The following is a 17,261-nucleotide window of genomic DNA, read 5'->3' as shown; positions in this document are numbered from 1 at the left end:
TATTTGCAGGGAAACCTCTCTGCCCCTCTTTGCAGATGGTAATGGGCCAGGCCCCAAGGGAGCCCCTCGGCTCACTGGCCATAGTCTCTGGGGCAAGACACTAAAAACTATAATCTAGGGCAAACTTAATGTGTCATAGTGTATGAACTCCTGTGGGAGGGGAGCTGAGGGTTAGCGACAGTTACCCCACTGAGGAGGCATTTGAGCTGAGCCTGGAATGAGGAGTAGAGTTTCAGCCAATGGAGGTGAAGGGAAATGGTGATCCAGGCGGAAGAACAGCTGGGGATCATGGAGCCCCTACTATGAGCCAGGCCCTGGGCTAAGCACCTTAGACCTGTTTTCTCATTTATTCCTTGCCCAGGAACCCTAGGGAATGGGTGGTATATCTCCACGTCACAGATGAGGAAACAGTTCAGTACTTGGCCAGGCTCACTGGGCCGGTAGATTCTGGAGCACAAGGTGTACAGGGAGCCCTTGCCATGATGGCTGCCCGCCCGCCTCCATCTCCCCTCGTCCTGCTACTGCTGTGCCCCCTTGGCCCCCTCTGTGCTGGGGTAAGTCCAGCCCGCCCACCCCAGGGTGGGGTGTCCTTGCTGGTAGAGCATCATTGTACCCCCTTGAGCAGGCATGGGGTCCAGACCAAGGCCACCTCCCTGGACAGGCCAAAGGCGAGCTCAGGGCAGAGGTGGAGACAGGCCTGGGGCCAGGACCTCCTGCCTCCCTCCATTTCCCCACACGTCCCTCGATTTGCATCCTTCAGTAGTGGCTCCTTCACCGTCAATCCCTCCTTGGTGGGACTTCCTAGCCTCTGGGCACCTCTGGAACATCTGGGATGGTGTTACTGCTCATTCACTCCACAGATAGCCCTGATGTCTGAGGTGCTGGTCAGCACTGGGTCCCCTGCCGGCCCACCCTCATTTCCCAGTGCTGCTATGGCAGGGGGTCTCATTCGTTAATGCTGGGCTGTGCTTGGATTGGCAGCTGACAGGCTCTATCTACCTGCTGCATGCTCTGCTCTGCTCTGCTCTGCTCTGCTCTGCTCTGCTCTGGGGTGCGTCCCTCCTCTCTCCATTGCTGGCCACTGTCTCATCCCATGGAGATGAGCAACTGGGCACCCAGTGCCCCTAGGCTTCAGTGCCCAGGCCCCGTCTCTAGTTCTTGGGGGCAATGCTAAGGAAGTTTCTCCTGGAAGGTGCAGGGTGGGGAATGCTGAGCAGCTCACACCACAGGAGCACCCTAGAGACCCCAGGGCTTCTTGCCATCTGAGCTCACTCTGCTGGTCTTCTGGGCACCAGGTGAGCCCACAGACTTAACCTTCTCCTCTCTTCCCGTAGCTTCATGGCCAGGCAGTGAGCTGTGCAGTAGCCAGACGTGGCCCTAGTTCCTGGGGGACCCCACACAGCACCCATGGAGGTGGGCTGGGTTGAGGTGGAGAAGGCAGAGCTGTCGGAATGCTCCATCCAGATGCAGGCCCTTGGCCTGCCTGGTCCCTGTGGCTTGATCTACTTCCTGCTTCCGCCTTGATGGCCTTTCTTGAGCCCAGGACTCAGGGGCAGCCAGAACAGATGTAGACCACCTGTGACTGGGCCTCTTTTTCCCTGTCACTCATCCCCTCCTCCTCTGTGCAGGTGAGTCAGGTCAAAGGTTCGAGCCCCGTTGGATTAATGAGTGGAGGAGGAATGAGAAAAGGAGAGATGAGGGTGATGTGGGGGGGTTACATGTCTCCCCACACTGCCCAACCCCCACCCACAGCTTCAGTGCTGACCAGGGTTGTGCTTCTAGGTCAGGCTTCTGTCTCCAACAATGTGGGGGTCTAGGGATGACAGGAGGGAGAAACCTCACGATGGCCCCAGGGTCTGTGCCAATGCAAGCTGGCTTTTGGGGGTGGAGTGAGGAGTGGCAGGAAGGAGGGGAAGATCCTAGAAGCCCCCTGGGCCTGGCCCAGGCTAAGCCCCGCCCCCCTCTGCCCTCTGGCTGCCCTTGTTCTCAAGGACTTCCTGGTCCCCAGTCTCCTGTTTGTTGAGATGGGGCGAACCCCTCTGTGACCCGTCCTCCTAGCCCCCCATCCGTCCCGCTCCCCTCCTCAGGGTGTCTCAGATTCTCGGACTTAGGTTTCAAGAGGCACAATAGTTACATTCTGCAGCTCTGATTGCTGCAGGCTGGGCCTCTGGTTCCCCTTGAGATTGGGTTTCCCGTGCCCTGGACGCTCCTCGCACAGGAGTGGGGGAGGGGTGTGCCATGCTGGTGAGGGCTAGGATTGGCTCCTGAACTGCATCGGCCCTTGAAAGGATGGCACCCCCAGAACAGAGCACACCCCACCTGCTTCTTGAACCTCAGGCCTGGGGAGAACCAGGGGAAGGACAGGCGCACCCTGAGGGCTGTCCTCTCCAGCCCCAAAAGGCCATTAGACGTGGTTCCTCTGGCCCATTGCTTAGCGCCAAGCACAGCAGGAAGTGGCCGGTGGCATCTCCAAGTTGTGGTCACATGTGCTCGGGTACGTGTGTGTGAGTGTAGTTGAGCCAGGTCTGTGTGCCCCTCAGCCCTGAAGAACTTGTTCCATCAGTGAGCATGGGGTTGGCTGGCCCGCGACTTACATGTGGCCTTCTCTCAGAATTTGTCTTGTGTGGGAGCTGAGGCAGAGTGTTTGCTGCAACGAGCAGGAATTCCTCCTCACCTAGCAGGAGCCATAAATATCTCCCTGCCTGTGACTGGGAAAACATATATATAAAAAAACGTGCTGTTCGTCGGGTGCATGTGCGGCGCTAGGCTCCTCGTGGCAGCTGGAGAGCTCCAGAGCTCCGACAAAGAGGCAGAGCCCTTTTGGAAACACGCACACGTGTGCACATGCACATGCATGCAAACAGGCAGGCTTGGGAGAGGAAAGGAGGCCGGAGAGGGGGAAAGTAAAGGAGAAGAAAGGACAGTGAGAGGGGTGCAGAGTCAAAACAGCAGATTCCGAAGGGAAAGGCTAAGAGCTGAATGAATGAAGTAGGGACTTCAAGGACTGAGAAGGTAGAGCTGGTGGGTGGGGGTGGGGGATGGTAAGGGTGAGAAAAACAGTACTGGCGGGGCTTTTGGCTCTTCCAGGGCATACAGAGGGGCAGAGGAAGAGAGGGGCCCACACTGCCAACTGCCTGCTGTGCCTCACCCAGGTGCTACATATGTCCGCCAGTCCACAAGCCATTGACACGGGGGTGACCGATGATGTGTGTGGGTGAATGGGAGCAGCCCCAGACCCAGGAGCCAAATCCAATTTCAGAGCCTTGCTCTACAGAGCCCACTCAAGTCCATTCTGAGACAGTCCAGATTTGTCAGCTGCTCCTGCAGAGTCCTCCCTTCTGGGAGCCTTCTCAGTGGCCAGGGCCCCCAGGCACCACTGGCAGGCGAAGCCTCTGCCTCCGAAGCGTGGATCTCACGAGTAGCCCAGATCCTGAGAGGCAGGCTTATGGAGGACAGTCAGCAGAGCATGCTCGTGTGTGTGACACGAACGAGCCTGAACCCCTGGCAGCATACAAACGAGCTGTGGGCTCCAAAATTCTCTCCATCCCCAACCTGGCAGGGGTCCTGATGTCTGCCCAGGCATCCGTCGTCGGACATAGCAGCTGGACTCGGTTTTGAGGAGGCCTCATAGGATGGGCATTGTGGGAGGAAGCTTAGAACACAGAAGGCGCTCTCCGGTCCTCAACGCAGGATGCAGGATGCAGGATGGAGGAAAACGCTGAGTTGTCTAAGGGCTGAGGGGAGGTAGTGGTGTCCCAGCCCCTCTGTCCCATATTTAGTCTCTCTAGGAAGTGAAGGCAGCAGTAGCCTCTGAAGAGAGGTGCAGGCAGGGGGGTCTGGGTTTCTGTGCTGGCCTTAGTCAGGGTGGCCCTGAACAGGGGCGGGGGTGGGGGGGGTGGGGGGGGGCGGTGCTTAGGGTGAGCAGGCTAGAGGGAAGGCTGAGGCTGGAAAGTCTGCCAGAGGATGTGGCCCCGGAAGGCTGGGGAATCAGAGTGACAGCCTCGGGGATGTGGGCTGGGTGGGAGGGGATAAAAGATGGAGCTAGGCACCTGCCTGCCTTGTGCCAGCCAACACCGTCCCTGCCCCTCCACTGGCCCGAAGGCCACCAGCTGGCCCATTGTCCCCGGTGAGAAAGCAGACACTGGAGGGGGGCTCCTATGTGGCAGAAGCTCACTCATGCACGCCTGCCTGGCAGGGACTGCCAGGGGAGAGCCACCCCGTGCTGGGTCAGGGGCGAGAGGAGAAGGGGGGCGGTGGAGAGAAGAGCCCCTGCTTGTGTAGCAGTCAGGTCTCCTCCTGTGCTGTTGGCAGGGGGCAGTGCGTGGGGCCTGTGAACAGGAGATAAAGAGTTCAGGCAGAGGGTTTTCTCTCACTAACCGTGGATTTGTGTGTTTGTTCAGCTGGTGGTTCTGATAAGCCCCATTCTGCCAGATAAAAGCTGAGCAGCCATGAGGCGGGGCCTGGAGCCTTCCTCCTGTCTGTCCCGAGGCCTGGGGTTATCCCCTCCCCTGGGGAGCCCAGACAGGGAAGGGAGTCAAGGTGCTGGGGCGTTGTGTGCTCCCCAGTGGCTGTCTAGAGCAGGCCCTGACCTCAGGGCATGGCTCCCCAAAGAGCCTCTCGTTTAAGAAAGCTGGCCTGGCTATGCCTCACCTCTGCGTGGGGCGGGCTTCTCCATGTCCTCCCTGGGAGCCTGTGCACCATGGGCCCAGCAGCCTGTCTGGGCCCTGCAGCCGCTGGCTGGGTTCCTGCCAGCTCCCTTCCCCTGTCTGTCCAAACTGACTAGGTGGACACAGGCCTGTCCCCATCACGTCCCTTACTGTCCTGGGGGGACAGGGGTCCACTCTTGCTGAACTAGTGGAGCCCTTGGGCCTGAGGACGGCCCGTGGGGGCTTCAGCTGCTTTTGAGCGAGGCATGGTGTTCCCAGATGCCTGGGCTCAGCCTTCCCTGTCCCTTCTGCTCTGCGCGGTGTAGCTTGAACAGGATGGCGGGGCCCTGGCCACAGCTGCCCAGGCCGCAGGGCTGGCTCCTGTGCCTCTGAGCCTGGGTCCAGATTTGCAGTCTCTGCCTTTTGTCCTGGAGCTAAGCTGAGCATGCCCGGCCGGCGGTGGTGGCATTGTAGGGCCGCCGGCTGGGGCCGCCAGCCGTAAGATGGCTGCCAAGGGCTAAAATGGCTGCCAGCAGTGCCCGGAGCAGCGCCCAGAGGCGCGTGGCAGCCGCCTCGCCCACGCCGATCTTCTCTCCTGCTTGCTTCTCTACATGGAACTAATAGTAATAACAGCAATAATGTTCGGGGCAGTGTCCTGGTTTAGGAGGATTTCCTGTCTGTCGCGCTCTCCTGGAGCCCCATTTGTCTCTGCCTCAGTCGCTGGCCCACCTCCATCTCTTTGTCGGGTTCTCTCTAGTCTTCCTGTCCCTGTGCTGGGTGTGCGCGTGCGCAAGGCTTTCTGTCTCCACCTGTCCATTTTCAGAGGGCGAGAACCACTCCTGTGGGGTGGACGCCAGAGCCTCCTCCGTCTCCCCCACTTCACTGACTCAGGCCTGGAGGGCTTGATGGGGACTGAGTCGGTCCTAGGACAGGTGGTTTGGTAGCAGGGATTTCTGGGCAGCAGAGGCTAGAGCATGTGCTCCTTGCTAGGCTCCACAAGCTGGTCCTGGGCCTCTGCCCTTCCTGACTTAGGAATTGGGGAAAAGGCATCCCTGAGAGGCAGCAGGCTCAGGGCCTGGGTCCAGTGAGGCCCTAGGGTGAGCTGCCTGCTGCCTTGGACCCCCACCTGCTCCCTCCTGGCCCAGCTAGAGCTTCAGTCAGATCTAGAAAGCCAGGAATGGGCCAAGGCGAGAGAGCGACAGAAAATTCACACCCACGAGATGGCACGGCAGAGAGGTTGCCCTCCCCAGAAATTAAGAGGAGGTCCTGTAGGTTCTTTCCACAGCGCAGAGTAGAGTGCCACTAGCAAAGAGATGGCCTGGGGTGGGATCAGCCATCTCCAAACACAGCACTCCAAAGGGCTAGTGCAGAAGGATGTACCCCAAATCAGAGGGGGTGAGCACTTTCCTTTTAAACCTCTATTTGCTGGATTTGTGACAAAATTTATTATTAATCTTGGACATAACAAAATTGAACAAGGTAAAGAATGGGGGAAATGGAGCCTGAAACCGTACTGGGGCAGCCTATCCTTTCCCACTGGCCACATTGAGGCAGGCGGCCAGGAACTGGTTGGAGCCGTGGTGAGGCCTGTGCTCTGAGAAGGCTGCTGCTCGGCGTGCCACAGTGGGGTCCCACGTTACCATTTAGGAATCTCCTTGCTGGTCACTCCCCAACGTGAGCAACTCAGCTGTGAGACTGGCAGGGGGGCGGGGGCAGACTCCTGGCCAGCGGACAGACCGCAGGTTGGTGGGTGAGACCCAGGAGGCAGGATTGCTCCAAAGGGTTAGGCAAAGCCCTGACCAACACCAGTGCCCAGTTTTCCCAATGCCACCCTGTGTTGTCCCCCTGCGAGCAGCTGATTCTCTACCCAATGCCTGCCTTCCTCCTGCCCCACAACCTGCCCTGGCCCCCTCTGCCACCCTCTCTCCAGCTGTCATGCCCAGGCAGGCATTCTGGAGGTCCCCGTTGTGCCCCTGGCATACAAAGCTTTGAGGACCTGGGGGGCGGGGGCAGGGGGCTTTCCCAAGCTCAGCAAAATATTCACACACACACTCCACCCTGCCCCCAGTCCTCTGTGAGCTCCCACCGCACAATGGGCCCTTGTCTCGGGGCTCCCTCTGAGCAGCTGTGGCACTGGGGCATGAGACAGCCCAGACAGGCTGGCACAGAGCGGGCGACGGCGTCAGGGCAGATCTCCCCCCTCCGTGTTGCCAGGCACTGCCTATAAGCATAAAGGTGAGGTGGGGGTGGTGCAGGCAGACAGGAATGGCTCTAATTAATGAAGTGAGGGAAGGAAAGGGTTGCTTCTCTGGGCGCTTGACCCTGGTGGAGGATGGGGGACCCTTGGGTCCACCCCAGCTGTGCAGAGATGGTCGTTGGCTTCTCTCCTGGGCGCCCTTCTTGCCCTGACTCTGACAAGGCTGCTTACCCACAGACGACTTTGCCCCCAGGGCACATCAGTCCGTTTCTGGAGACAGTTTTGGTTATCACAACTGGGGTGCTACTGGCATCTAGTGGGTGGAGGCCGGGGGTGCTACCAAACAGTGTGCACTGCCCAGGACTGCCCACCACAGTAGAGTAGTTTCTTCTCCCTCTTCTGGTCTTATGGGTCTCCCTGGGCTGCTGGGAGAGGGAGGATGAAGGCGTTCACAGGGCTGGAGGAGTAGCTGTTCGTGAGGCACTTTGGTCTTAACCCAAACCCCCTTTGTGTTTCCTGCAGAATCCGGACAATCAGATAGTTCAAACCAGCAAGGAGATGCGGACATCAAACCACTGCCCAACGGTCAGTGTCCCTGGCCCACCTGCCCTCCCCCTACAACCTCCCTGCCTACCCTACCCCCCAGGCAGTCCTCTGCCCTCCCATACCTTGGCTGATCTGTCCTTCCCTGGTTCTTCCCCTTTACTCAGCTGTCCCTCAGGTGAACTGCCAGCTGGAAGGGAGGGGGCTCACCTGGAGCATACCCCCTCTTCCCTGTAGACCTGAGGACCCCTGAAGGCCAGCCTGGGCCTGGGACTTGGGGCTTGGGAGGGAGCGTGTGGGGAGGTGGAAGCGAGTGGAAGTGCCCCCACTCACTCCCTCTTTTCCCTCTCAGGGCACTTAAGTTTCCAGGACTGTTTTGTGACTTCTGGGGTCTGGAATGTGACGGAGCTGGTCAGAGTATCACAGAGTAAGTGAGTCCTTCCTTCGGGGTCATGACTTAAGTCAGCAGGGACAGGGGTGAGGAGGTGGCCTCCCACTGATGGGGTCTTGCTGGGGGAAGGGGCAGATAGGGTTTCCCGGGACATTGTCTGTGTAGGCACCAGGCTGGGTGGAGCGGAGCCGTCCAGAGAGCCCCATCTCTAATTTCTGCTTTAGAGAGGAAAAATTCACAACTAAGGGCTCTTCTCCAATGACCCTCGGCTGGAGGAGGTTTCCTCAGCAGGCTTCCCAGTGAACTTGCCCTGGGGTTTCTGGGGAGCTTCTCGTGGCAACAAAACAGGCCCCATAGGGCCTCCCACACCTTCCAAACTAATCATCCTCTCTCTTCTTCCCAGCTCCTGTTGCAACGGCATCAGGGCCGAACTTCTCGCTGGCGGACCTGGAAAGTCCCAGCTACTACAACATAAACCAGGTGACCCTGGGGCGGCGATCCATCACCTCCCCTCCTTCCACCAGGTAAGCAGAGACCTCCAGCCTTCCTTCCCCCAGCCCCTCAGGCCATCTAGGGTATTGTGGGCAGCTGTACCACAGTTCTTTCGGTGCTTCAAAATGTCACCCCTTGTTGAAGTAACTGGCTCCAGAGCCGCCAGGGCCCACTGTGCTCCCCACCCCCTGAAGCTCCTACTTTGTGCTGTCCTACTTTGTGCTGTCCTACTTTGTGCTGTCCTGGGCACTCAGCCCTGGGAACACAAACCTAAACAAGGAAGAGCTCTGCCTCGGAAGCAGTCCCAGTGGGGATCTCTCTTTTGGGGATGTGACATTTGAGCCCAGATATACAGGGGGGTGGTAAGGACATGGGTAGACACTCCAGCTACAGACAGTGACTTCTGTCCCAGCTGAGGGCACCCCAGGCTGGCAGGACCACCCCACACAGGGCTTCGGGGGGCCAGAGGAAGGCCTTTAGACTTAAAACTCACTGAAGGGTTTAAGATCTGGGATGTGTGTTCCAGAAAGCACCTCCAGCAGCCTTGGCCAGGCTGGAGTGGAAGAGAGCTGAGTCCTGGAGGTGGAGGAGTGGCATGAGAGGGAGGGGTGTAGTTGAGAGATATTTGGAGGTGGACATAGTAGCCTCTGGTTGTGGCCAGTCGTGAAGGACAGGGTGGGATCCTGTCTCTTTATAAAAAAACTTGAACATTTTGGTTCATTCATTGTGTGGTTTTTGGTATTCATTTTGATTTGTCTAAATATTGCATTAAAATGTTACAATATTTTCATATTTAATATTTAATATAAAATAATAGCTTGATGACAGATTTTTATGGCGTCCGCTGGCATTTTTATTACTGGTGAGTGCCTCCGTCGCCTCGCCTGGTCCTGGGGGCTGATGGGAAGTAGAAGGTGGGGCCAAAGAAGCATTTGAGGGTTTTGCCCGCTTCTCTGACTTGGGCAGCTTGGTGGCTAATGGCATCACAGACCAAGAAGGGGCTTGAGGAGGAGGAGGAGTGGGCAGGCTGGGCCTAAGGGGCTCCAGGGCTTGTCTGGAGGTGGGCACACAGTGAGTGCCCTGAAACGCTGCTGTCGGTAGGCTCCGGCTCCTGACAAAGAGGACCAGCCCGAGTGCTGGGGCCTTGGCCCACCTGATCCCTCTTCTCCTTTCCCAGCACCACCAAGCGCCCCAAGTCCATCGATGACAGTGAGATGGAGAGCCCTGTCGACGATGTCTTCTATCCTGGGACAGGCCGCTCCCCAGCAGCTGGCAGCAGCCAGTCCAGCGGGTGGCCCAACGATGTGGATGCAGGTATGGGTGCCTGACCCAGAGCAAGGGCATCCTGGAGCCTCTTCTTCTCCGTCGGGTTCCCTGGCGATTCCCCCCCGCTGTCGGCAGCACTAGCCTGCTTCCTATCTCCTGCTCTTCCAGAGGAAGATCTAGGCCGAAGGAGGGAGCAGAGATGAGGCGCCGGGCTGTCCCTGCTCTGGCGGGAAGAAGTGGGGGCTACGGCCTCTTCAGAGCCTTCTCAGCTCGGTTCTCTTGGTACTTTTCTAGAGAGGTTGCCCCAGCCCTGTGGCCTTTGTGGTTTAAAGCAGTTTCTCTGCCTGAGTACTGCTGACATTTGGGGCCAGAGCATTCTCGGGCGGGGTGGGGGGGAGGGTGTCCTGTGCACTCTGGGGTGTTGGGCAGCAGCCCTGGCCTCCAACCACTAGATGCCAGTAGCACCTACCCCACACACACCAGGTGTGACTGCCAAAAATGTCTCCAGACATTGCTGAATGTCCCACGGGTAGCAGGGGACAGAATCTCCCTGAGCTGACCAAGCTCAGAGCTACTGGAGCCCGTCTAAGGAGCCCGGCTTCACAGAGTAAAGAGTGAGGGGAATTGTCTTCAGTCCTCCAAACTTCCACAGACCACCCTCTTCCTGGCGAACCCACCCACTGTCACTTCCAGTCTTGATAGGAGGCGTGGGCTGACCGGGAGAGCCCAGGTGGAATAGAAGGAGTGGTGTGTGTGTGTGTGTGTGTGTGTGTGTGTGTGTGTGTGTGTGTGAGAGAGAGAGAGAGAGAGAGAGAGAGAGAGAGAGAGAGAGAGAGTGTGTCTGTGTGTGAGTGTGTGTCTGTGTGTACCTGTGTGTGTGCAGGTGTGTATGAGGAGGCTGGCTGCAGGATACTTCTGCCTTACACACTGGTGGTGCAGCCTGTGTGTGTCCTTGAGATGTGGGACCGAGGAGTTCAGCCCTGAGTGTGTGGAATGTACACAGGTCACTTCTGCTCTGCTCAGGCCTGGGGACAGGGGCTTCCATCTCCAATGCAGGAAGATGAGGGTCTGACCCGATGACGCTTTGCCTGGTGTTTTCCATATGTGCCCCTGTTGGGAAGGGCCAAGTGGATGGGCAGGGCGGGGCTGGGGGAAAAGCAAGGCGGAAGGGTGGGGAAGCACTCCTGCTTTTTTGCTGCCCCAGACACAGAATCAGCTTCTGCTCTCGGCACCTAGGAGGAGGGGAGGAGGGCTCGCCTCCAGGCCTTGGGCTGAGGGAACAGGCTGTAGACCACCACTGAGGCTCGCCTTTGTGGAACATCGCTCCACATGACTTTGGGTGCCCCTCCCAGGATCTCGTGGTGGCAGGAGGGGACCTGGGACAGCATAGCCCAGATGCTTCCCTGACGAACCTCGGGAGGTGCAGAGAGAAGGGGTTGAGAAAGCCCTAAAGACTCCCCAGCCAGGGTCTCAGTTAAGTGACTGCTTCCACAAGGCCTCACGTGCCCCCACCAAAGCTGGTAGCCCTTAGATCCTTCTGCCCAGACCTGGTTCCCAAGGAGCCCTCCCCTGCTCTTTCCTTTCTTGGCTGTCTGCTGTAGAGCCCATCATTTCTGCTCCTTCCATCAGTCCTGCCATGCATGGCCCCCAACATTCTTTTGCAGCACCCCAGCTTCCTTGCTTTTTCCTCTTTCCTCCTTACCCCCTTCCCATGTTGTTTCCCTGTGCTGAGACAAATCGCCAATTAAGCAGCCCAGCTGCAGGACTGGGAACAGCTGGGGAGGCACTGTGCAGCAGCAGGAACAGCTGTGCACAGCTGGTGGGGGCGCTCCACCCCGCCCCCATCGTGCCAGCTATCAGGTGGCACACAGCTGCCGCCAGATAACACCTCTTCTGGCTGGGAGTTCGCTTCCCACCCTCTTCCCTCTGCGGTTAAGATGGCTCTTATTTCTCTGTTCTGCAGCCCCCCCACACACACACCCAAACTGCCTTGATTTGTGTCTCCAAGATGGCAGCTCTGGAGATCCGCCCGGAGTCCACCTTACCCTTCCCAGGCTGGGCATAGCCTTGAGGCTCAGCCCAGGCAAGAGACAAGCTCTCCTAGAGGACCTGGCCCTGGGCCACTGCTTTGTCATAGCATCATTCGGACATGGTGCCCACTGGGCACCATGATGACCTTGGTTGGCATCATCAGGCTCCTAGAGGAGAGTTCTCTGTGGCCCTGTCTCCCCTGCTGAATGCCACCCCATCTTTGGCTCTGAGAGCAAAATAAAGCCTTGAAATGACCCAGCATCTGGGTCCTCTGGTGGAGGGAGTCCTTTCCTGTCTGCCTCTGCCCCCAGTGCCCTTTCTGGAGCCCTTTCATCTGTGTCCCTCAGATGAAAGTGGCTTGTTATCCACTTATCAGGGGGCAAGATGGGCCCCTCCACTTACTCCCTGCCCAGTGCTCCCAAGAGCCTTATTTTCCTCTCCTATCAGAGAAGCACCCACGGCCAGCCCGATGGGGCAGAGGAGGCAGGAAGGAGCACGGTGGGGGAAGGGGCAGCCGGGAGGGGGCGGAGGAGAGAAAGAGTGAGCTGCTGGCTTCCCGCCTTCCCCTGCTCCCGCCCTGGCCCAGTTAAACCTGCCCTGTGTTGCTGATTCCTCCCCCCAGGCCCGGCTTCTCTAAAGAAGTCAGGAAAGCTGGACTTCTGCAGTGCCCTCTCCTCTCAGGGCAGCTCCCCGCGCATGGCTTTCACCCACCACCCGCTGCCTGTGCTTGCTGGAGTCAGACCAGGTGAGAAATGGGGGCCCCCCCGGAAGGGGACCATGGGGGAGGTGGCTGAGCACTGAGGGGCAGCTGGCCAGGTGAAGGGGCCGGAGTCCACCCAAATGACAGCCCCAAGCTCTCTGAGGGGGCTGTGGTATGGCAGCGGGTGGGCAAGGGAATGGGCCCTCCTTCCACTGCAGCACCAGCTGGAGAACCAGCCACCAGCCGGCCCCTGGGCCTCTTCATTTTGTTCCCAAGCACCTTCCCACTTGCTTCTCACTCCCCATGTGCACATGTGTATGTATGCTTGTGCGTATACTGTGTGTGTGTGCATGCATTAGGTGTATGTGTCACATGGGTGCGTACATGTGTCCCAGGATAAGTGTGTACTTGTGGGTATGCGTGGATGTGTGTACACATGTGTGCTGTGTGAGGCACAGGCTTGTCTTCTGAGGAGTGCAGAGTCCTCAGGCCTGCCCCATTCTCCTCTCCTCCGCCAGCTGTGAGTGGGAAAGTTCAGGCTTCTTCCTCTGCCCTCCTTACAGCTCTTCTCTCCCAGCTCCTGGCCAAGCCCAGGGTCTGGTTTCCCAGAACCACCCCAGATTGGTGTGGGGCGCAGATTGACAAGTTCACTCAGAGGAGCCCAGGTTTCCTTCTTGGGGCCTCCCTGCCTTCCGGAAGTGAAGGGCTAGGACACGAGGACCAAAGGTGGCACCTGAGCTGCTCTCCTGGGAATGGAGCCTGCCCACTGACTTGGGGGGTCTCTTGCTTCAGTGTCCAGAGAAGGCGCTTGGTGGGGAGAACACCTCGGTGTCCTGAGGGGATAGAATCAGGCAGGAAGTTGTGGGAGCTGAGTTCCCAGCCTTGCCACTCCCTCACTTGCTTCTTCCTGCCCTCAGCACCCATCTGGCAGAAAGAGGCCTGGGCTTTCTCTGGACGCTACCCTGTGTCGGCCTGCCGTCTCCTGGGCCCTTCAATAGGACACAGAGAATAGCAAGGTTTACCCTCCCAGTTTCCTCCTCGGGGCCTCCTGGCTGGGAGCCCAGAGGCAGCCTGCGCTGGGGCAGGGCGTGGTGGCCTCAAGGTGGGGGCAGGGAGCCCAGGCCTGGGCTGCGGGAGGCAGCAGGCCCAGCTCCACTCAGCTTTTATGAACTCCAGAGAGAAGCCAAGTTTCCTCAGCCCCCTAATGAAACCGAGAGCAAGAGCAAGCTGATTGAAAACAGACGGGAGGGGGAGGATGGCTGGGGAGGAGCTGGGGCCACTGCCGGGGTGGGATTGTGTGTGCGAGGTCTGGTGTGTAAGGATGTATGTGCGCGTGTGATAGGGCTGAACACACAGGAATGTGGCCCGGGCAGCAGTGGCCAGGTGCACCCGTGCTCACATGCAGGAGCCATGTGTGTGCATTGCGGGGGCCTGTCCTGCACAGGTGTGGGGTGATGTCTGCCTCCTCTCCTCCCTTATCCAGGCTCCCACCCAAGCCCTGGACCAGGGTGAGGGGAATAAGTTACTTACCTTCGGCACAAAATGTCAGGGGGCCCTCAGAAATCTCAGTTGTCAAGATAAAAAATGTTGTAATGCAGTATTTTTAAAAATTACAGCTATTGCAAACACAGACAATGAGCCAACAGTCAACATTTTAAACAAAAGAAGGGACTGACCCTGCACTTGTATGATCCTGCCCTTCACCCCTGTCCTGGTTCCAATCAAACTTTATTTATGAAGACAAGCAGCTGGCGTGCAGGCCCTCGTGTGCCAATTTGATGTTTTTAAATATTGCATTACAATATGATTTACCTTGATTACTGGGTTTTTGGGCGCCATTTCAACTTTCGCACCAGAGCCTGGCTCTCCTGACCCTGGTCCCAGCCCTGCTCCTGCCCATTTTCCCTTTTTCTCTGGCTCCTCAGTGCCCTGACCAGCAGTTGCCCTCATCTTCTGTCCCCTGATGCCCTTTTCTTCCTGCCCACGTGCATGCAGGGAGCCCTCGGGCCACAGCGTCAGCGCTGCACTTCCCCTCCACGTCCATCATTCAGCAGTCGAGTCCGTACTTCACGCACCCGACCATCCGCTACCACCACCACCACGGGCAGGACTCGCTGAAGGAGTTTGTGCAGTTCGTGTGCTCAGATGGCTCGGGCCAGGCCACTGGACAGGTGAGTCCAGAGGCCCAGGAGCCCCGCCACAGCTCATCTCTGCGTCTGTCCGTCTGTGTCAGGGTCACAGGGAGAGGGACCCAGAGCCAGGAGCCCACCTGGGGCTGGAGCAGCAGAGAGCCAAAAGTGTGAACACCTCAGTCTTCTGGTCTGGGGTAGGGGTCTGTGTATCTTGCGGGGGCCTTTCGATTACCATCCAGAGAGGTGGGGGCAGCGGCTGGGCCCAGCTTGCTCAGGCTCCTTGCCCTCCTTACGGTCTCTGTTCCCCCAGCAGGAGTGCACCCGGGAGCTGTCCAAACCAGGCCAGGCCCCTTACCTCCTAATACCCCTCTTAAACCTCAGGGCTGCCAAGAACATGGTAGGTTCTAGACCAAGGTTTCCCAACCTCAGGACTTGACATTTGGGGCTGTTCACTTTCTGTGGTGTGGGTCCATCCTGGGCACCGGGGTGCTGGCCCCCGCCCACTGGAAGCCAGCAGCACTGTCCTCTCCCCAGTTATGATGATCAAGAATGTCTGGAGACCTCAGGGTGCCCTGGGGGCATCATTACCCCTGGGAGAGAGGGCCCAGTCCACAGGGGCTGTCGTGGAGACTCCTGTTGGCAGGACTCTCAACAAGGGGTTCCCAGGTCGCTTATGGTTCTGGAGCGAAGCCCTGCTCCTCAGCCTGAGAAAGTCTGGCTTCCTGTGGTGCTCTGTGGGGGGGTTGGGAGGCACTGCCCTTCTATGTCAACGAGCCCTAGGGTCCAGTCACTGATGAGCAGAAATGCGGGGATTGCTCAGCATAGGAATTATCCCAGACAGTGGTAGGCCAGAGGCAACGCTGTAGGTGGGATAGTGGTTCTCACTTAGTCCCAGGGAGACCACTCTGAGTTGGGACACGGTGGTCTCGTGCTCTCTGGGAAGGTTCTGGAGCCCCAGCAGTATGCTGCTTTCTGAGAGGCCCAGTTCCTCTCCCGCAGCCGGTCCAGCCTGCAAGCCTGCTGGCTGTGAGGTTGGGTGGGGAGGTGGCTCAAAGGACCACAGTGGAGGAAGCCAGTCAGAAACCCATGCTAGAGGACGCCCAAGGAGAACAGTGCCAGCTCCGGGTGCCCTGTGCAGGGTTAGAGTTTTCTGAGTGCTGGTGGATTATGGGGAGGGGTCTCCTCATTCCCTTTTCACTCCCTCCTGCTCTCCCTCCTTCCGCTTTCCAGCTCCTTTAACCCTTTGCCCTGTGAGGGTTTCTTTTGCTAGCTCTTCAGCTCCTTAGCACACTCAGAGCCTTGCCTGCCTCTCTGGACAAGCTTGTTCACTTTTAAGGGCATTCAGGGAAAAGCGAATGTGACCCCTGACAACTACTGCACTTCCTCCATAGATGCCGGCAGTGTCTATGGGAACTGCCAGCCCCAGTCCCAGCCCCCAAGGAGCCTGGGGTCTGGAGTATGGAGCAGAGGCCAGGAACCCTGCCTTCTCACCTCCAGAGGCAGTTGGGGTTTTTGAATCATTGAGACCAACCTGGGGGACCAGTTTAGCTCAGAGAGCCAGTCCATTCCCTGGGCATTCTGACAGCTGGGTCCTGAGCCTCTCCCTTGACTTGACTGTTCAAAATTAGGATCTCACTTGGCCTAGAAAGTTCTCTTCTCGAGGCATGTGCTTGCTCTGAGTAGACCGTGGACACTGTAGACAGGAGGAGAAACAGCCACCCTGGTTAAACAGGGAGTCTAGCCCAGCTGGGGAGCAGCCTCTCTGGGTTTCTTCTTGTGGCCTGTTGTGCCTCAGAGAGGAGGGGCTGTCTATAGTGAGCCCGCTCCAGGGGGGCCCCACTTTTGAGAGGAGGCTAGACATGGCACCATGCTGTGGAGGAGAGAGCCTCAGGCCCCCACTCTGCAGCTGACTTGGCGGCGGGGGATGGTCATACCGGCTGCACTTGCTCCGTGGCCGCCTCTGGAGCAGTACATCTGTCTTTGCGTGTATAACAGTCACCTGGACGCCTCACAAACCCACAGGTGGCTGAGCCTCACCTCATTCTGATTCAGCAGGTCTGGGGTGGGGCCGAGAATCTGTACTTCTCCCCAAGTTCCCAGAGGGTGTTCGCTGCTTTTGGTCAGGGGACCCACTTTGAGAGCCACTGATCCAGAGCCTAGAGGAGTCAATTCATAACTTCCATGAGAATTTGAAGTTACAGGTCATCTTTGCAGACAGATATATGCACACAAGAATTTTACAGATGGTTTGCAGAAGGGCTCCCCGGTGGACTGTCCTCAGACCCCAGCCTAAGGCCCTGATTGACAAGAACCACATGAGTAAAAGCCAAGGCCAAATGGAGACACCACTCAGAAGAGATGCAAAAGGCAGAGAGAGGGTGCCTGGTTAGCTGTATTTCTGAAAGAGAGAAGAGACCGCCAAGTGAATGCGATGGAGAAGTCACGGCCCAATTGGAAAGCGTGACTCTGGGAGGCAGGAGGCCTGGTTCTAGCTCTGCCTCCATCACCAACGCGGGAGCAGCCTGGCCCTCCTCTTCATCTGTCAGATGAAAGCAAGCAGCTCTCCAGCTCTAGGTTCCTTCTAGCTCTTAACTCACGAGGTTTTAAGATGTTGCAAAGTCACAAGACCTTGAGATTTTAAAGACCTCAACTTGTACTCCAAACAGAGCTGTGACACCCTAACCTGGTTGGAAGTTGCTTCTAGAAATTGAATGCTGTAAATCAGCAGGTTTGATGTCCTGCCATATGGGCTGGGATTAGCTTTATTGGTGGGATTAGCAATGTAGATCCTGCTGGGCAGAGACAGACCCTGGAGACTAAGAGGAGGCAGAGGCTGCCCCGTGGGAGCAAGGGCTATCTGGAA

General features: G+C 57.9%; 1 protein-coding gene across 12 annotated transcripts in view; it reads left to right on the top strand.

Moving 5' to 3' along the window:
• NFIX (nuclear factor I X) overlaps positions 1–17,261 on the top strand; it is a 94,861-nt gene that overhangs the window by 64,256 nt on the left and 13,344 nt on the right. For 8 of the 12 annotated variants that reach the window (XR_013995041.1, XM_081075552.1, XM_081075554.1 and 5 more), the window contains 6 exons: positions 7,366–7,428; positions 7,739–7,813; positions 8,181–8,301; positions 9,447–9,583; positions 12,189–12,311; positions 14,262–14,437. Coding sequence is in view for 11 of the 12 variants with exons in the window: in XM_081075552.1 (XP_080931678.1) it covers positions 7,366–7,428; positions 7,739–7,813; positions 8,181–8,301; positions 9,447–9,583; positions 12,189–12,311; positions 14,262–14,437 (695 nt within the window). In the remaining variant the exon portion in view is untranslated. The remainder of the gene's footprint in view (positions 1–7,365; positions 7,429–7,738; positions 7,814–8,180; positions 8,302–9,446; positions 9,584–12,188; positions 12,312–14,261; positions 14,438–17,261) is intronic. The other 4 variants (XM_081075546.1, XM_081075547.1, XM_081075550.1 and 1 more) reach the window with 1 other exon arrangement.

Source organism: Rhinolophus hipposideros, assembly GCF_964194185.1.
Source record: "Rhinolophus hipposideros genome assembly, chromosome: 16".
Lineage (NCBI taxonomy): Eukaryota > Metazoa > Chordata > Mammalia > Chiroptera > Rhinolophidae > Rhinolophus > Rhinolophus hipposideros.
The sequence above is the reverse complement of the archived record's forward strand: the minus strand, read 5'-3'. Positions and strand labels throughout refer to the sequence as shown.